General features: G+C 44.5%; 1 protein-coding gene across 3 annotated transcripts in view; it reads right to left on the bottom strand.

Moving 5' to 3' along the window:
* Positions 1–21,449, bottom strand: part of LOC146784312 (protein transport protein Sec24C-like) — a 255,414-nt gene that overhangs the window by 39,396 nt on the left and 194,569 nt on the right. For all 3 annotated transcript variants that reach the window (XM_085635822.1, XM_085635823.1, XM_085635824.1), the window contains 2 exons: positions 18,525–18,646; positions 5,844–6,023 (listed from right to left, as the gene is read on the bottom strand). In XM_085635822.1, the coding sequence (XP_085491948.1) occupies positions 5,844–6,023; positions 18,525–18,646 (302 nt within the window). The remainder of the gene's footprint in view (positions 1–5,843; positions 6,024–18,524; positions 18,647–21,449) is intronic.

Below are 21,449 nucleotides of genomic sequence, written 5' to 3'. Positions count from 1 at the left end.
AGGCTAACAATGCCTAGATTTCATTTAATTTTCATTTTAAAAAGAAGCCAATTATAAAGAACTGCATCGCTAATAAAGGTGGCCATAGAAAAATCTGTCACAACCCTTTTTAAAAGAAAGGGGAATATGAGCCAATAGGCTGCAAAGGATAGTAGAGAAAACTGGAAATGTACCTTTAAGAACTTCACAGGACATCCTGTATCTGATCATGCCTCAAAGATGACAGTTAGGTCAGTTAATTTTTCTGACTCCTGGATACAGGATCCTGGGGCACTGAGCTCTTCCATTTTTAGCTAAAAAATATTGGAAAAATCTTTCCAAAACCTTTACTTTTTTAGTCATTTGATGTTTTGCAGTCCTAGAGTCTACTCACATCTTTTTCTGACAAGAAATCCATAATTTTCTTGTCAAGAATGCCTTCACATTTTGTGAAGTGCCCTTCCTGTGGAAAGAAGAAGTCTCAGACAGCTCCTCATTCTGTATTGTTTGCCTTTTGGAAAATCACCCCTCCAGAGACATGTACCCACTGTCAGTAGTTTTTTTAAGAAGAACTCTCAAGGACAGAGATAAAATCAAGCTACATGACCTCCAAGAGAGAAGGCAAGTTATAGTAGTTGGGTCATCAAAAGGCCATGGGGAAGTTCAGACTTCCTGCAAAGAGCCCTCCTCGTGCTCCAAGGAATCCCACAGAGGGAGATCCAGCGAGGGACATCACCAAAGGTAGATTAGACCCTCCTAAACAACGTCAAGACTCATGATGTAGAATATGGAACAGCTCCCGGTGTGCTCGATGTCAAAGACGCCAGTGAGACATGACTCGCGCCAAAGCCCCCATGACGTATCCCATCGAAGCACCCTTTGGCGACAAAGTAGCCATCAACAGGTCATCGACTCCAGATGTTGAAACATATTCTGATGTTGGAAACAACGCCCAAAACAATATAAAAAACAAACATTCGAAATGGAAGCATACAAGAGAGTCTTTACCAGCAAATTCACCACCTGCTACTAAGTCCAGAGATCACACTACATCAAGGGATAAATTCCAATCAACATTAAATATATCACGATGCTGACTTCAAAGTTTATGACACAGGAGTGTGCCACATACATCTGATTCTGAGTACTCCCACACGTAGTCACCATCGTGGGTCAGGCCTGAGATTCAGATAAGTACTCCATCTCCCAGGAGATCAACGTTGCCTCATTTTACTCCAGGGACACGGTCAGTGACACAGACTCCTCCCTACTACTCTTGCAGGGCCCTTGAGAAGCCCACAACTCACGACTTTTCCGCTTAGATCTCAGCAAAGATTTAAGAGTCAGAGGTCATAGTTCCAGATCTAGATCTAGGAGAACATAAAAAACCAGATCGACGTGCTCTAGAACAGTGATAGTCAAAATACTGCCCGGAGGGGCGCTAGCAGCCCACCTGACCTTTAAATGTGGCCCCCTTAGTGAACAGCAGCACCAGTTGCTGTTTAGTTGCTGAGCACTAATATTCAGAAACAAATGTTATATAAATGGGCGCACGCATTTATTAACCTGCAAATAAATGCTTGCCCATTTATTTAACATGTTTTTGAACCTCCTTAAAAAATCCCTGACCCCCTACAGCCACCCTGCTGGCATCAGTGTGGCCCTCGATCACACCGCAATCCATACTTTGTGGCTTCTGGGCAAATGTTTGTGAGTATCCATATTCTAGAACATCAAGCAGGGAGTCAAGATCTGGGTACAGAAGAAGATCTCCATCTTGGACAACTATAACTTGCTTATCAGTCAGAGATTATTTATCTACTCTGACGGATACACCTTCAGCAAGGGTTTCTTCAATAGTTGATCTTCTCACTTTTAACAAGGTTGTAAACAGACAGCAAAATGAAATATTCATATGGTTACCCCAACTATGTAATCATCTGTAACCTTTGAGACGTTACATCACAAAACAGCAAGGCCATTACTACCTACCTATAGTACCCGGCCTATTGGAACCTGCAATGCAGTTATTTCTCACACCTGCATCAGTGGAGTGTGATCTATCTAGACTTTTTAAAACATATAGGTCAACTGATCAGGCCCTACTGTTCCTTAGAGCAGACCCTCCTCCAGATTTGGTCACTATAGCAGAAGCAATAACGTTTCACATTTTTGCTCCTTCCTCTTCCATACCACCAGATAAACCAATTAGATAGCTGCACTGAGAAAAAAGATGTGTGGAACATCACACAGCTTCTACAATGAAAGTTGGCAGTGCTTCCACTCTGTTGGGAAGGTATGATGTGTTTCTGTGGGATACGCTACCAAGATTTCCAGAAAAACTCCCCAAAGTAGACCGGAAAGACTTTCAGGAGATTTTGAATGAAGGCTGCCAGGCATCAAACCAGATAGTAGGTGCAGCAGCTGACACTTCAGATCTGGCTGCTCATGGGTTTCTTAATGGGATCTGTGCACGTAGAACTTCTTGGCTCAGAGCAGAAGTACTTCGCATTCTGAATTTGCAGTTTTCTGGAAACAAACTCTTTGGGTCCCATGCAGACAACGAGAAGTTCTGAATTAAGACAGGGCTGGACACCTTAAAGATTGTTTATTTAGAAAAGCAAATGGAATTCCTAGAAGGCACAGGCCCTACAATAGTAGATATTTCCATCAGAGGGATAAACCTCTCATTGGTCTCACCAACAACAGCAACAACTCTACCATCCTTCTAAGTCCTCCAGAGCTACGAGATTACATCAGCAACAATCTGATTCTGGGGAATGCCCCATGATTCAAGCATACTGGAAGGCAGTGATGAACATAATCACACGGGTTAGCGAAAGCTCGGTACCGCCTGAGCCTAAATGTTGTCTCTTAAACATCTGGGAGCTGACTGACCTGAATCACACAGCCCAAGCCTTGGCAACCCAGGGTATATCAATAGCAAAACGGAATATTGCCAGACATTGGGTGGCTGGGGTGCCACAACTCCAAGATTGGTGCAAGGATATGGAAATGGTGGCCGAAAGGGCCACATATGTCCACAGAGGATGCCCCAAAAAATGGGAACGAATGTGGGGTAAATGGAATACATTTAGGGGAGGTATCAGTGCTCCTCCAACTATAGATCTGTTTTCAGATGATGATCAATAGCAAATATCTGTTCGCTGATAAACCTAAAATGTACATCAGAAATGTTTCCAACCTCTGTACTCACTGTCATGTGATGGAATCTACTAATTCATGGTGATGTGATTCTGTAAATGTGATTATTACAAGTCTTATCTTCAATAAAAACTGTTTAAAAATAATAATTTGAGATTCATGTTCTCTCTCACTCTTGGCTTTTGAACTTGAATTCTTAATGGGTTACTGCTGACAGCCACTTCACACCATTTTTTAGAATAGGGATTCCTTCCTTTATGGAATGCGCTGTATTGCTTATTTGATGACTAATTCTAAGCAATATTATACTATTAATTCTGTAATCCCATCAATGCATTTTGAAATAATTGAATAAAGAGAAGAGATTGTGCTAAACCTCTTAATGAAAATAAAACCCTTTAACTAACAATTTGAGTCTGCAAGAAAACCTCCGGCTAAGTGAGTCGTGGCATTTAATAACAATAGACAAATGGGTCTTAAATATTGTTCAGAATGGATATTCTCTTCGCTTCAGGTCCCCTTCTCTTTCAGTTCCACAGACCAAAAAACTGGCATTTCACAAAGACCTACTGCAGTAGAAGTTCACAGTATATTGCAGAAATTTGCTGTGGAGGAGGTTCATCCCCACCAGAGAAGATTGAGAATTTATTCCCGGTATTTTTTGGAGAGTAAAGAAGGATCAAAATAAGAATTCAGACTTCTTCTCGATCTTCGAGTACTAAACAAGTACATAAAGAAAGAAAAATTCAGAATTTTGGCATTACACCAGATCTATCCTCGACTAAACCAAGGAGACTGGATGTGTTCAAAAGATCTCCAACACTCCTACTTTCAATTTCAGACAATAGCAAAACATAGAAAGTTTCTTCAATCCATAGTGGGCTCAAAACATTACCAATAGAAAGTCCTACCTTTCAGACTAAAATCAGCTCCTCAAACTTTTGCTAAATGTATCTCAGTCGTCGCAGCTCATCAAAGAAAACAAAAGTCTATCTATTCATACCTAGACGATTGGCTAATAAAAGGCATATCATCAACGGAGACATGCAAGCACTTCCATATTTGCCTCAAACGTTTGCCCAGTACACACAATAAAATACCTTGGAGTAATTCTGGATACACAATCCGCAAAACTGTATCCTTCGGAGGAGAGGTTATCATCAATCTGAAGTGCCACAATCTCTTACACACGTTTATCCAAGGGCGAGTCAGATCTCATCCCTTCTGGGTTCGATGGCGTCTTGCATTTTTCTGGTTTCATGTACAAGACTTCACATGAGGCCCTTGCAACAGTGTTGGGAGGGCCAGTGAAATCAGTCCTTGGACCACTGAGAAAAGAAACTGTCTCTCTCACAGAATGCAATTCAATCTCTTTCATGGTCAAAACAACCTCATAAACGGCAGAATAACAAGCCCGAACCAGTGCAATGAGGTCCGATTTCTTCCCTAAAACCCACTGGAGAGTAAGAAATATTGAACTGAATGGTTTGTAAGTGAGGCAGAACCCACTGGAGGGAGAAAATAAGCGAGTGGGAACTCAAAGCTCCAGCATGCCTTTCCTTTAGCACCAGAACTACGCACTTGAGCAAGCCCACCAGGGGGCAGGAAAATGCAATTTAAAACAGCTGACTGTTCCTGCTCGTGATCTCTGCCTCACTTCTGTGCCAGCCCGTGAACAAAAAGCAATGTGGCTTCGAAACGCGACAGGCGTTTGAAAGGGATTATTGAAATGCTGACCTGCTGCAAATAACAATACACAGAAGTCCGGCCTGTCATTGAGTGCATTCCAAGCAATTGGCACCCCCTTTTTTCATATATATGTATATGTATACATACTTTGGTTAGATTTTAGAACTTTTTATTACTCTGATAATTCCTGTAGGAACATTTTTATTGGTATATAAATGGAATTTAATTTGACTCCCCCTCACCATCTCTCATTCAGTGTTAGCAACAATGAGCATTCTCACTGTTCTGGAGTCAATTTAACTAGCATTCATGCCTAATCATTGTAACATTTACGGAAGCAGAATCTGAAAGCTTTTTTTCTTGATGCGTACTTCTGACTTAAGTTTGCTTTAAAACTAAGGGGCATATTATCAAGACAGGCGATAAAAATATTGCTGCTTTAGAAAACTGCCGCTAAAACGGCGATAATGGGCTCTATAATAATATGCTCTATGGAATTCCAATTGAAGCTCAGGTTCGATGTCCTTCACATAATTTTATCGCCTGTCTTGATAATATGCCCCTAAGTTACCGGCGTGAGATTCACTTGCAGGATAATGCCTGGAAAAGCAGGTCCAGTAGATCCTACACTGGTGCACTTTTAGCGTTAGGCAGCAAATTCTGTATATTAACTCAAAATAAGGAACACTATATGTAACCCCTCGTACTTAGATATATTTTCAGTTTACACAATGCCAGAGTTCTCTTACAGTTGCAATTCCCATACATCATAGCAGTAGGAGTATCTGCATAATTTGGAAGTCAGTCTTATGAATCCTGAAATTATCCCTGCATGTACGAAACATACATGTGAACCTAATGCTGCTCCACTTGTGTAACCCTTCCACACTCTGAGACACAAGGTACATCAGGTTACCATGGAGTGCTTGCCCTAGTTATAGAATCAATGTATAAAGACTCCTAATATATAGCAGCATACCAGGCTGCTTTTACAGCCAGACCACACTTACCAGAGGCAGGATACGTGGGTAGAAGTGTATGCTGCAGTCTGTTATGTTCATGGCCAGCACCGCTTGCCGCAGCCATGCACGCTCATCCACCGTGGTCAGTAGCCCTGGCAGCAGCACCTCACTCTTCCGCAAGGCATTCAGGCACACAGGTAAAGCCTTCAGGAACTGTGGCATCACCAGCTGGGGGTTAGGAGAGCAGAAGAGTGAGCACAAGAAATAGAACCATCAGGCCACCTCCCTTCCAGAGACTACTCATGCCCGCAACCATGCGGCTTACTCACTGTGTGAGATGATAGTAGAGGAGATGCAGACAACTGAATTTGAAGTACTTCCAATTTTGAAAATATTAAAACCTAATCATTAAATGACACATTTTCTCCGACTGAGATCATTGGAAATTTAGAGGTTACTTATATTCAGACATATGACTGGAGAAACCCTGTGGAAATGTGGCATTGTATTGTGTTGTACTGTAGCATTTAAGTAGCACTTCGTACCTCTGACTGGATTGTGAAGTACTCTGATTTGCATCAACATCCTAGGTGCCCTTTTCGATTAGTGACTAGTGCATGTTGTTAGTTGTAGTGTGGCCTGTAAAGGACTGTTGGGTGAGGTTTGGAGACGTGAGGGGTTGAGTTGATCTGAAGGTCCTCCTAGTTATCTTTCCAGGCCTTCAGCTTTGGTGATGAAGGGTACCGAACAATTAAGGGGCAACTCTGTATTTCTGGGAACCTGGATATAGAATGTTCTGGTCCTGTGTTGTGCAGGGCTTTGTATGTGTGTGTGAGAAGTTTGAATTGGCTGCACTTGTGAATGGGGAGCCACTGAAGTTTTCTGAAGTGTCGTGTGATGTGGGTGTGGCGTGGAAGGTCTGGTATTAGTTTTGTGGTTGCATTCTGGTTGGTCTAGAGAGTCTGTGTAGGAATCATTTGGAAATTGTGGCATAGAGAGTGTTGCCGTAGTCCAGCCTGCTGTGTGACACTCCGTTGGGTGTTCTGAGGCAACCATTTGAAGATCTTTCGCAGCATGCGTAGGATGTGGAAGCAATAGGTGGTCACTGAATTCACTTAGGCCATCATGTTGAGCTTGTCATCTAGGATGATCCTGAGATTCCTTGCATGGCCTGTGGGTGTTGGTCCAAGCTCAGATGGTCACCAGGTGGAATCCCATTGGGAGGTCTTGTTGCCAAAGACCATTACTTCGGTATTGTCTGAGTTGAGCTTTGAGCAGTTAGTTCACATCCAGTCTGCTACCATAGTCACGCAGTTGGTGAAGTGGGTTCTGGTAATGTTTGTCTTGTCCATCATAAACATGATGAATCATCATCGGCGTAGGAGATGACCGTAATGTCTTGTGATCCAATGATGTGGGTCAGCAGTGCCATGTATATGTTGAAAAGAGTGGGGCTGAGGGACAATCCCTGTGGGACACTGCATATCATGTTCTTGGTCTCTGAAGTGAAGGGTGACAGCCTGACCCTTTGGGTTCTTCCTGTGAGGAAGGAACAGATCTATTTGAGAGTGATCCTTATATTCTGATGAGGGTTTTGTGTGGGAAAGTGTTGACGGCCGCAGAGAGGTCAAGCAGGATGAGGTCCGTTGCTTCTCCTTGGTCCAGGATGTTTAGAATGTTGTTGGTGGCCACAGTGAGTGCTGTTTCGGTGCTGTGCTTCTTTCTGAATTCTGATTGTGTGTTGTCTAGAAGATGGTAAAGCTTGAGGTGGGTTGAGAGTTGCTTATTAAAGGTCTCAATCACTTTCGCTGGACAGAGGAGCAGAGAGATGGGTCGGAAGTTGCTCGGTTGATTCTGGTTGGCTGTGGAATTCTCGAGGATGGTGTTCATTTCTGCAAGTTTCAATTCATCCGGGAAAGTTGCAGACGTGATGGAGGTGTTGATGATGTGGGTCAGGGTGGTGCTGATTAGTGATGTTCCCAAGTGGAAGCTGGCAGAGCAGCAATTGCGATGCCCCTAATTTTGCTTTGGGCTCCGCCGGTTGAGCTCCCAGCAGTCTAGTGATCTAGCGATGCTCCGTGACCTGCTCACTTGGAGTGATGGAGCATCTGAGGTGCCGAGGCAGAGTGGTGCAGAGATCGGAAGGAGTGGCTCCTCCTCTGCTGAGGCTGTACGACCTTGGGGGATGCCGAGACTCATCCACGGGGGATTGAAGTGGCCCTCCCACTGCTTTGGAGCCTGCCAAAAGGACTCGAAGCGGACCGGGTGTGGCTCTGATCCCCCCCGCCCAGGAGACTGAGGTGAGGGCAGTGGGGGAGGCGGGCTTGCAGTGGGCATGGCCCAATGCAGGTTATTGGCTGGAGGTCACGCAGTGACTGTAGATTGACTGCCCATCATCCCAGCGTTTCAGGTTGCTGACCACCCACAACTACAATCTTGCCTTGACACAGGGCTGCTGCTACCGGGCTACTGGATTACCTTCGGAGGGGGGATTGATGCCTCACTCACCTCTTCTCTTCTATCTGTCTGTATCACCTGCCTGGGCAGGCAGATTGGAGTTGGATTCAAGAGGACCAGGTCCCATTACAGTAGTGGTACTGGGTGGAAGGTCACCCTCACCCACCTTGTTGATCTAACCCAGTTCTTGCAGAGCCAGGGCATTCACTGTAGTGGGGTCATAGAACTGACCAACTGGCCCGGAACCATCGACATGACCAGGAGGCCCCAATTCCCCCTAAAACAACTTTAACAGAGGTTCCTGGTTGCTTGTGTTGCCTTTGTCTTCAGAGGGCAAGCGGGCCGAGCAGGGACTACTTTTATGGGCTCTACAGGGCCCCAAATCACGACTGCGTCCCGGTGGCCACATACATCACATCATGGGGAAGGACAAAGGGCCGGTGATGCATGCCCAAAATAAAATGGACAGATTTACCACTAACCCCATTACATGTGCGGGGAACGGGCAATTTCCCCGATTCAGCGCCCATCTGGTGCAGGCCATCCAAGCATATTGGGAGGCAGTTGAAACCAAGAAATGGGAAGTACAAGTAGATGTATCGCTTGTCCGAGACCTACAGAATATGTCTCACAGAGTCACTGAAACGGAGGAGATAATCTCCACTGTGGAAGATAACATAGCTTCCCTCAAGGCCAAAGTGGTCACACTATTATCTCTCAATGCCACTCTTGAAAAGTGTGGCCAAGATGCATAAAACAGATGTTGGTGCAACAATCTGCAATTTGTGGGCTTCCCAGAGGGATCAGAGTCAGCTGATCCTGCAAACGTACGACGAGATTGGCTACAGTCGTGGCTACCAGAGGACACCCTTTTGCAATGGTTTGTGATTGAGCGAGCACAAACATAGTTAGCCAAGCAATCTCCGCCGGGCGCGCCTCCACTGATTGCCATGAACCTTAACTAGCGTGACAGAGACTCCATCCATTGCGAGGCCCGCAAAGCCAAGACTCGAACATTCCAAGTATCTCGAAATATGATGTTCTCGGATTACACCTGGGAAACTCAAAGGCAACAGAGGCCTTTTGATGAGATAAAATAAAAACTCAGTCCCCTTAATCTGAAATATATGCTCATCTTCCCGGTGAAACTCAAGGTGATTCATGGAGGCCGCTCCCATTTCTTTGACACCCAGGAGGCGGCATGGAACTGGTCAGCTAAAAGACCATCCTTGAGATGCCTTAGGGTGGATACGGAGGCTTCCCCAAGGTCGAGAACCTCCACGCGGACCCAAGCCTCGAGACCTAAACGATGTCAACACACTAGATCTCGTAGGAGGCGCAAATACTCTGCAGACTCTTCGGACTCCTCTGGCATACGCTCTCGCTGTTGCCTGGGAACCATCTGAGCACCGAGGGAAGGGGAGACTGTGGAGATGACCCCATGAATGACACCACTAACAAGCAAGTAAGTGATCGATATCGCCTGCCATAGGTCATACGCAGACAATCAGCGTATGCAAAATCTACTAGAATCAGCTCAACACAGAGAGGCCACATCTAGAAGATACTAAACTTTTAATTTTTGAGTTGAATGTTGGGTTTGGGTGTTTGGGGGTGACAGATGCTTTGGGAGGTAGTATGGGGTGGAGGCAGATGCACCGGGTCCAGATGGTATCCCGATTGATTTGTTAAAATCGAACATTGACCTCTGGGGCCCCCTTCTAACAACTCTTTTTAGAGTCTTCTGGAGTGCAGGATTTTTAAATACCTGGTCAGAATCTATCATAGTTCCTATATACAAGAAGGGCTACCGTAACAGCCCAGCGCAATATAGACCCATTTCCCTGTTGGATTCCCTAGTTAAGGTGGCTGGGCGCATTCTTTTAGGAAGACAGCAGGACTGGGCTGATTCCAATAATATTATCTCGGATTTGCAGTACGGATTTCACCCAGGCGTAGGGACAATTGAGCAGGCCATCAACTCGAATTTACTATTGGGGAAAAACGTGTACATCAAACGCAGCATCTTGTTTTTAGCATTTGTTGATTTATCCTCTGCTTTTGATTTTGATGTGCATGATAAATTATGGTCAATAATGCATACTATGGGTGTCGATAACAGAATCGTGAATTTTCTTAGACATTTGTACGCGTCAGGTGGGGCTAGAGTACGCTATGGTTTAAGTGGAGAATGTACTCAGCTATTTAAGAAAAAAGAGAGGAGTCCGGCAAGGGTGTGTACCTACTCCTTTTTTGTTTCATTGTACATTAACAGCTTGGGTAGCAACCTAGTTAGCAAATGTGCTGATCTTCCCCAAGTTGGGCACCGACCCATTCCGGCCTTCTTCTATGCAGACGACGCTGTACTTATGGCCCGCACCCCCTTGGGCTTATAGCGAGTACTTATCAAATTTGCTTAGTTTATGCAGAATCATGGTTTGAAAATCAATATAACTTTTGTAATGAAACTTGGGAAAAGAGTCACAAACTGCTGTGATATCTTTATTGAGAGTACCAAAATTATGTCCACATCATCATTTTCCTATCTAGGTATTCTATTTGATCAAGAGGGAACTGGAGAAGTGCGGTCAAGTCCAGTAGGCTTCAATTCATCAACAGTATTGCGGCCTTGCTTAACTTCTCCAGGAAGCGGAGTATCAAACATCCAAGAGAAATGATGACCATATATAAGGCCAAATGCCGGCCGACTGCCATGGTTGGGTCAGAGCTGTGGGGCTATGCTAATGTTGATTTACTACATATGACAGAAAATGCCTATTCAAGGAATCTCCTTGCCCTCCCAAACTGTTCCACCTTTGTCCGTCATTCTGAATTGGGCGTTCCTTACTTAGCATATTTGATCAAGATTTAGCCTGTAGTGCTCTGGCATAAGATCTGGACATCTGAATACAAGGAGCTTAATCATTCTATTGTAAAGGATTGCCTTAGATCTTGTCTGCTTTAAAATTCCCTGGCTTAAATTTGTCTGTGGCTTCCTGGCTGACATTGGCCATCCTGAGTATTTTGATCATCCAGAGATTTTGACCAGTATCTCTAGCAAAGCTTTAAAGTTAGAATGTAACTCATTACTCTAGGAACTGAGGCGTTCCTTCGAGATTAACAAACCTTCTGTTCTGAAGAACCAACTGATCTTGATGACACTTGGTATGCAACCTTACCTAGCAAATGTATACATCTCACAACATGAACATAATTAATTTAGGCACAGATAAACACGTCTCTGTTGCCCAGGTTTGATACTGATACTGATCATAAAGGCTGCTTCATCCTTATCGTGGGGTCTTCATCAGGACTTAAAGGAATGGTGTGTTAGAGAAAGTAGCACCATTAGGAACAGCAAGAAAATTCTGGCTGTACTTTCAAAATGTGGGTCTGCTTGGCTCTTGTAAATGGAAATCGATTCCTTTATGAATTGAAAAACGGGGTGGCCAAAGTGCACCTTGTTATCCAAGCACGGTTGATGAGTAACCGCCAGCGGCTCCGGTTTGATTCCGAGAAGCTGTGACGTGGGCAACAGAGACGTGTTTATCTGTGCCTAAATTGATTATGTTCATTTTATATATGGTTTTGTCAAGTTAAAGACCGGATTGGTTCTAAATAATTTGTATGTACTTGAACCACATTGCCTTTCCGTTCCTTCGCACAATCACTCAACTCTCCCTGAGCACTCACTACCTCTCCCCTTTTTCTTCTGAGCACCGATGCTTACCAATACTGATTAATTTCGTATTCATATGTTTGGATTGTTTCCTTTTCTGTGATGCACTATTAAATCACAGTAAATTATCATTCTGTGCTGTGACGTTTTGAATTATTTTATGGCTTTGAATTCAGTTCTATGTACATAAATTTATAAACAGTCAGCCAATGTGACCATTTTTCATGTACCATTGTCTACCCGGGTCCAGTGGTCCCACGGGTTACCCCATTTAGTATACTCTGTAGAAATGTTATTGTCAGATGAAGACGCATTTGTCTGTTTTTATCTATATGTTTTTATCTTTTCTCTTAGTTTTTAATTTAAATATTATAATATTTTTGTATGCTTTTATGATTCACAATGTGATATCGAATAAAGCTTATTTGAATTTAATTGAACTGGATTGTTTTTTGGCAAAGAATTATAGCTATCCAATGGTGCCCATTTTCTCAGTCTGAGACGAAGGAAAGCTAAAATTTGTAAGGATTCCATCTTATCCTGTGCATGTTAATATAGCTACTTGCACTTAGCTATTTTACTCGGGCTGGAACCTGCAAAAACCTGAAGGTTACACTAGGGTCGTTTATTGAAGGGTACTCGTATCAACATAAAACCTTACAGTGGTTTATAATCGCCCCATATTACATGATCATCTCTGTTTAATGTGACAACTTCATCTGGTCCCTGTGCAGGACAGAATGCATTATTTATGGAAGAATCTTTTACACCCATCCAGTCTGCAGTTTTTGAGCCTCCACATAATGTTTTTACCGCAGGGCTTGCTAATACTACAATGTCCAGCATCCTCCTCCTCATTCTATTCTAATCTATTCTATTAGCACTTATGTAGCGCATAGCTACCCTTAGGCATCCCAGCACTGCTAGTGCGTGGCAACTCTACAAGGAATCAGAGGGGGCATTCTGCAATAACCATGTTTTGAGTGACTTAATGAACAATAGTTTATTCCAAGTCAACCTCAGGGAGGTGGGGAGGATGTTCTACAATTTGGCAACATTGTAGTAAAAGGATTGACCTCCCCATGTAGATCTTTTGATCAGAGGGATCTTGGCTAGAAAGGCATAAATGCAGCACAAGTTGCATCCTGGAAAATAGTGGGAGATCAATGGCCCTCTTTCCAGGAGGGCCCTGTGGGCAATGCAGAGGAATTTTAATTGAATCCGCTCTGCATCAGGGAGCTTATACAATGAAGAGCTTTGACGAGTGGAGTAGTGTCTAGGGACATTGTGCAGAATTCAGGCAGCTGAGTTCTGCATCGCCTGCGGTTTGTGTAAGGTCTTTTTGGAAGCACCCAGATAATCATCCTGAGAATGCTGAAGCATGTTGCCACAAGCTTTATGGCTTGTGAGCCACCGTTAAGGGAATCATCCAACCAGACCCCCAGGTCTTTAAGGTAGTTTTTAGTGTGGGGGGAGTCCCAGGCAGTTTGGCCAACCTAAATCCATTAAAGGATTAGGGCTATTGCCAAGGATCAAAAGTTCAGTTTTATTACTATTTAGTAGGACAAGAGTTGTTCATCCCGGTATCCACTTTCTCTAGGCTGGGCTCAGGGAAGCCAAGAGGGGGGATGTGATTCTGAGTGAGGGAGAAGGTCAATTGCGTATAATGACCTTGAATGTGCAGCATATTGCATTACATCAGAGCATCCACGTCTCTGTGGGTAAGATACATTCAACATTATGCAGAAACTGCTGACCAGGCCTCCAGCAAATGCTTTTTTTTTTTTTTAATTGTTTTTATTATTATTAAAGTTAGGGCAGAACACAATCACGGGAATATCTATACAAATGCAGTCTGTTGGTACATTATCAGACGTCAACGCTCATAACACTGTTACATCAGAATATTGGTCAGATCTCACCTACGGACCCCTAGATAGCGCCTCACCCCCTCCCCGCTTCAGATGGAAATATCCTCATTCGGCAACTCCGGTGGTGCACAGATAAAGCCCCTGTACTTGTCCCAGGCACCCCAAACCTTCCCCCATTTCTGCGGGCAACCTCGGTTAACATATGTAGTTTTCTCTGCTACCATTGCTTGGTCCATGTCTCCACACCATGCCCTGACCCTCGGCGGGTGTCTGGAGCCCCACAACCTGGCTATATTCCATTTGGCGACCATCATGCCTAATGTGGCCCAGTCCTGTGCCGGATGGTTTAGATCATTTGGCTCCCATATATTCAACAAACATCTTTTAGGTTCTGGTGTTACCGATACCCCCTCCACTTGTGAGATAGTCCGCATTACTGCCACCCAGTATGTCATAATCCTTGGACACTGCCATATAGTATGATAAAAAGTCCCCTCTTCTCCGCATTCCCGCAGACAATACGGGTGCAAGGTATTCCCTATTTTGTGTAAGGTTAATCTAGTGAAGTATACCCGGTGCAGTATCTTCAATTGTATGAGTCTCAATCTAGAGGGTATTGCAACTTCCCGCGGTGACGAGAGTGCCATCTGCCATTCCGAGTCATCCATGTCCCCAAGGTCTGCAGACCATTTGACCTTCAGCGCCTGTGTCGGGTCAGGTAGGTTATTAACTAATTTACGGTAAGTGAAGGAGGTGGCTTTTTTCGTCATGTAGTCAGTGAGGAGTCTGTCTTCTAATGGAGAGGCCTCCGGCAGGACGGTGTCGGGCGGTATTGCTGCCTGCAGTGCATGCCTAATCTGTATGTACCTGAATTGCTCAGCAGAGGCCAGCTTGTATTGTTCCTGCAGGCGTTCGAACGCCACCACCCCACCTCTCACCCACAGGTCCAGCAAATGCTTTTTATTGCTGGCCCTCTTCCGAACCATCAATATTTGGAGGCATCATCGAGCACAATTAGGTATTCAAAAAGGAAAATACCTTTGGAGAAGTAAGGCCCTGGACCCTGCGGGGATTATACGCATTCCCTCATTGTTCTTAGCAGTTGGCATTGGTTTAGTTACCATCTTTCTTCTGAATATTACTGTTTCTTAGAGTGTGACTACAAGGATTTTCCTGTGAATCTCTCCATAGGGCCCTCATGAGTCTGAGCTATGGTAAGCCATCATTTCGATGTGTGAATGAATCTATGCACGATCTACACTATGTTCACAAGTTTGAAGTGGTTTGATGTGCCCACTGTTCACATGTATGAAAAGATATCTACAAATAGTTACCACGAGCATGAAAAAATTCTCATTATAGTCCGTTTTTCCCAGAGTTTTTATAATTTATGTTCCATTTATGTCCCCAGTTGTGTTTTCATTTCTATTTATGTTCTACATACCCACCGGACCATACAAAATACTTTGCAATTCCAACAAAAGCTGTGTCATAGGACTATACTAATAGGTATAGTGTGCCTTTTGATAATTGTATGCATATATTTGTAGAAAAAAGAGTTTTTCTAAAAAGGAGTCTGGGTCCTGAAAAAAGCATAGGACTTTTTTTGGGCCACCACATAGGCTGAAACATGTTGACCCATGCAGATGCAGTGATAATAGACAATTCCAGGCATCACCATAGGTATTAATCATTACCTGGACTTGCCCCCATTAAAAGCAAATCTCTGGGTTAGGATACAGGGATTTTTTAACTCTCTAGATCCTGTCTCTATATCTACCCACTCCCTCAAAAGTACTCCCTGCAAAAAACAAGAAGCCCATTCATCACTACAGTTGTCGTTGGTGAATGAGATGTGGCCATTGATGAAGCATGACACCCTGGTGGGTGTGTGATGCCACACCTGTCAACTGATTGTGAATCATTTTGTACAATGCATATCAGGAGAAAGAGGATGAGACAAGGGACTCCTTACGCAGGTGTATTTACCCATATTGTGAGTCTCTGTGTTAAGCCTAATCACTTCTGCTTTATGTGGCTTACAGTGTAGCCTGGGAGAACGCAAAGGAGTGACCACCCTTTTCCTCTCATTCTTTAGGACCTCCTTCTGAAATTGGGTATTCAGGACTGCTCAATTGTCAACACTAGGGTCTTGACAACAAACAACTTAACCCTGTTATGTATCCTACAAGGATTTCACCCAGCAGGTTACTCACATTGAACGCTGATACACTCTCTAAGCTATTTTATGATTACCTATTAAACTTATGCCAGCAGATTACACTAGTTCCTCACAGCAAATGCATTAACTAACTGAACTTACTAGGACGTTCCCATGAGACTTGTAAAATATACCTTGTTCTTTGTAGCAGGTTCTTTAACACTCTAATCTTAGAAAGTGGTCTATCACCAATATAGAAATACAATTGGGATGCATTACCATGTGTCCCCCTGATGTCAATTTCTTTCAGGCAGAGTTTGTAAAAATATTAACAGGCCATAGGCTGAGTATTACTGATTCTGTCCCCCATGGCTCTGCTCTTTCTGACACCCACCTCCTACCCCAATTTGTGTCACTTACAGAAGCACATTTTTTCCTTTTCCAGTCAGGCTTCCATATGATCTTTATAACTCTGTTTCTCCTTTCCTAGTCTCTGTACATTCTAAAGTAACCCATCATAGATTTTTCTATAGTAAAACTTCTTATCCCATGGGGGCCCTGACTATGACAATTTCTTATGCCCCTTCACTTGACATGAGCCCTATAAGGACAAACTTAACAATCATCCTGTTTTTGCATCCAGGCCATCAAATGTTTTGCAGGAGATGTAAACCTCCCAACAGGAGGGAGGGTACGTAAGTACTGGGATGAGGAATTGAGAATTAAAGTCCTAATAATTACAATTAAATAATCCAGGCATTTTCCCCTCACCCCAATCCTTACTTCCTCAGAGTGTATGAAAACGAAATCTGTGTCTCAGTCCTACACAGAAATTGCCAATACAGTGTAATGTACCACCACTGACCTTGGCACAAGCCTCTACACTGCAGACTCAACTTGCAGCCCATTTATCATCTGATGGTTAATTGGTACCAGATAAAGCATCTCCACCATACACAACATGTAATACAATCAAAACTGAAGGATGCTGTCAAGTTGATGCCCTGAAAATATCGGAAGAAAATGTGTCCCCAAACTAAGCTTATGAAGCTGCCAGCACCTCTTGTTGACAGTCCCCGAGTACCTCTCAGCATGACTGTGCTCATCAGTTCATAGGCTTGAGTGATCACCATCTTGACCCATCAGATAACTTTTGCAATTGCTCTCATCTTTTTTTTGGGCATAACAAAATGAATGAAGAAATGGTCAATTATGGAAGGTTTCAACAATGGAACCACGACTGTTAAATGTGGACACACCTGATTTGTGACCAGGTGCCAGAAACAAACGCTGGTAAAATGACCTCCAGCTCCCTCTGAAAAGCCAAATTAACCTGGAAAAGGAAGATGGACTGGAACCAAGACACCATCTGATTCTAAACAGCCCAGACCTAGGCCTCCACAGAGAAGACGTTGAGTATAAGAAATTTGATGGAACTCCCTGCAAGCGTTCACATAAGGGAACTTTTAAAGCTGAGACGAGCGAAGGCTGGTCCCGTAAGGTAGGCTTCAGAATTCAACAAAATGGAAGCCAGCTTTCCTCTCATCCCTCTCCCCGGACCAGAAGTGCCTTAAAGGCATGGATCGTGACCCAATTAAAGCTCAGAGTGGCACTAGATCTAAACCATACTGTAGGAATAGTAACAATACAATGGTAATTTTGTATATTTCAGAGTGTACCACTGCTCCCAATGGGTCATGGGTCTGCAAGGCCACTGGCTAGACAGTCCACTCCTTCTGTCCCTCTTCGCTACTTGCAGTGATCAGCCCCAGTTGTTGGAATGCCAAGTGGGGTCCTTCCTTTTGATTTGTGCTCCTCAGGCACAACTGCACATACCTTGAGAGCCTTCATCCACATACATTGAGGACTGCATGCTGTCAGCCAAATTCAATACTAACACAGTCCAAGACCTGCAGAAACTCTGGAAGCAACATGAAGGAAGGTGCCCCCACTGATACCTGGATTTACCAAAAAGCCAACTCATCTTTTTACATGTTTAGTAACCAGAAAACTGAGGTGTAAGGAAACTGGACATCACAGTAGGCCCTCCAAAAAGATACAACCCTGACTAGCAGGAGAGAGTGGGGAACAATGCATCCTTATCGCCAGTAAGCAAATGCACTTCAATGCTAAAACAGATGTTCTGTCCAAGTTGAAAATTCAGCTTGGAGTGCTCTCCATAAAACATAGGTCAACGGGCATGTTTGGGAGAGGAAATAATTAAGCTCCTATGATTAGTGGGGTAGGGTACATCTACCTCATTAAAGAGGTGCCCAGACAAAACTATTTGTCCACTGAGATAACAACCCAGGGTTTTGAGGTAATGGCATACTGTTATTTGTAGTAGTAAAATAGGGATGAGGTCTGATTGACAACCACAAACATGCACAGAGTGGCACAGTTAAAAGGGAAAATAACAAACATGCACAATGGCAACCCAGTTAGCAGGATCATTTGGACACCTGCACAGCAGGTGGGATTGATGGATATATATACATGCACATGCCAGCATGGTTAACACAAGTGGTAGATATATACATTGGGTGGCTTCGAGAGAGTACCTGTCCATCAGTCATACAGGAGGTAGCGCAGTGCTGGCGGTAGCAAGCCAGGATCTGAGTAATCCGGGTCACCAGGGCATCACGCACTTCCTTCAGAGGAGTGTGCAGGATTGCACTGTAAGCTGTGGGGGTCAGAGAAAGGCAAACTTGTGAGTTTACTTCACAAAACGTCTTTTATGTAATTGCATCCAGTAACCCATATATTTCAGTAATGTGCAACCATGCATATCCACATCCCACGCCAGCCACACTCTGCCTCGGACCTCTGTGTTTTATGGCACAAATCTTCAAACTCTTATAGCTCACCTCATTGTTGCTTTTGCCAAAATTCTTCTGTTGGTGTGGCTCCTACTTTTTTATTGGTTGAGCTGGCAGCTTTGCGCAAAGATGTTACAGAAGGTACATGAAGCAGGCAGCAGATTTGGTGATATAAAGTATATTTTGGCTCAGATTCTTGCGCGTTCAGACTGTGCACTGTGTCAAAGTATGTAAAGATTTGCAAGTCACATTACTTTACAGCTGTGAAGCTCTCCTTCAAACTTGAGTCACTCAGAGATAGACTTCCCCCCTTCTGGAATATGACAACACCAGTTGTATATGCTAACCTCCTCTTTGGTAGAAGAGGTAAGTCCTGGTACTATTTCTTCACCACCCAAACAATTCAAGGATAGTTCCAGGTGGCCCAATTACTTCTGTGTTTGTGTGGTGAATATCAGTTGTTCTCCTGTGCTGTCCTACAGCTTTTTTATTCACCTATCATCTTCTCCTCTGCAGTTTTTGGGTATCTCCTAGTGTTGAACAATGATGGATTCAACCCAGATCTGTGATTGAAAGCGAGTGCCTTAACCCCTTGAGTGCCCATGACGAGATAGTCTCGTCATGGGCCGCGGTTGCGCTGTGCCCATGACGAGACTATCTCGTCATGAACCCCGCCCGCTAATTCAACGCCCAGCACAGGGCGGGGAAAGGGCGGGGCACACAAGGGGTTAAAAGTGTCAGCGCTCGGTCCATCATCTCCTTGTGTTTCCTTTGTTGGCCCTAAGTTGGCAGGGTATGCCCAGAAGTGAGTCCCTTGCTCACTTTGCCACTGTATTCAAGCTAGCCTGGTTGATAAGGGGTGTTACCCCGAAACCAGTCCCAGGATGCTGGTTTCCCATCCAGGGAGGACTTGGCTTGGCAGTTCAGGCTGGACTGTTCCCATAAAGAACAGGGTCAAGACTAATTTACATGTGGCTGAGTCTGAACTGGGGTGGCGAAATGAGCTAAAGAACGATGATGACTTTAGCTCATTGTGGTTGTGACTGTGGGGGAGTGTCTGTCCATCATCTCCTTGTGTTTGCTATCCCCTAGTGTTCCATGCTTAGCTTCCTGAGGCTAGCCCCTTGCAGTACGTTTTCTTCCCACATCTGTGGTAGTGACAAGCCAGCTCCATGGACATCTTCTCACCTCATTGGCAGTGTGGAATATCTTGCAATATTCCTTTAGAACTTCTCATTGGTTAGAGGAAGATGGCCGCAGGGGCAGAGGTCGGAACCCTCGCTCCGGGGTCCAGGGACAAACAAATCAAACATTACCCTGTAATAACAACCACTGGAATAACTATCAACTTAGAAAACCGAGACTAGAGGCGCAGCACACCCTCGCTCCACCACATCCCGGTGCCTGCCTCTAAGATGCCGGCTGCCTGCCCCTAATCTCTCTACTTCACCGGCAAACTCTCTAACACCGCAGAATCGGCAAAGAACAACCCATTGTGGGAATATGAATGATAACTCAGGAAAAATCAATCAATTTAGGAATCTGTGGAAAACAATAAATAAATAAAGAAGTAACAAACTATGGAAAGCAACTGAGGGAAAACTCATCGGACATGCAGACCACCGCCCTTCATCATCTGTCTAGAGAACCCACTCCACACCTTCACCCCTTCCAAAGCAAGAAGAGATAAGCAGAAGAGTAACACTCTCTCCTCCAACTCACTACTAAACCACGCCGCAGACTCTAAGACTGAGCTCTTACGGTCAGAAGGGGCAATAAACCCTTCCCCACGTCCCACCTAGCCACAGAGAAGGGTACCAACCCCTTCTCCTTACAGTCATATCCTCTCCGACCAACAGACTGAGCATAATCTCTGGGCAACCTCCCCAACCTAAGACTAAAATGTACCGCCCACCACTCTCCCCCCCCCCCCCCCGTCCCCCACACCCTACGGACTGAAACCTCACGGCGCGAATTCCTTCTCCATCATTTTCGCACCCAACCTCACACCAAAAGCAAAAAGAAACCTCAAACACAAACTAATTAGACAACACCCGGAAATTCTTTTCGCGGACATATACCACTGCTCCTCCAAAGGCTAGCTAAAAATGGATCTCCTATTCCTTACCGCGAGACCTGCTATTTGGAACGCTACCCTCAAAACACTTCTGTTCATATCTAAAACAACTAACACCCCCCACAGCTGCAAACTAACGATCACCCTCCCAAACCGCCCTTTACACAGCGGCTACACCTCTGTGACCATCTACACCAATGACACAGTCATGATCCAAGCCAACAATGACAACCTAGAAGCTTTCGACTCCCTCTTCCCCTCGCTCCTCACTGCCCCATCGCTTTTACAATGCCCCTGCCCGTCCAACTCCCTATCCCCTGTTAGGCCGCCCATCCTGAAGATCTCACAAAGCAACCACAAATCCCCTGCCTTGAAAGCCAACCTCCCCCTTCAGACACCATCCTTCCCCCCACCTACCCCCCTGATAGCTCCCAACTCTCTCCCCCCGTCCTCAAGCACTCAGAGCCCCATCACTGATGAGGCTCTAAAGCCCCCTACTGAACAACACACACCCACTCCTTCCTTAAACCCCCACTCACAACTAACAACCAGTGATCCTTTCCCGCAGTCAATGACTCCCAAATCTCACC

Source organism: Triturus cristatus, chromosome 11 (assembly GCF_964204655.1).
Source record: "Triturus cristatus chromosome 11, aTriCri1.1, whole genome shotgun sequence".
Classification (NCBI taxonomy): Eukaryota; Metazoa; Chordata; class Amphibia; order Caudata; family Salamandridae; genus Triturus; species Triturus cristatus.
This window is presented reverse-complemented; position numbering and strand designations above follow the sequence as displayed.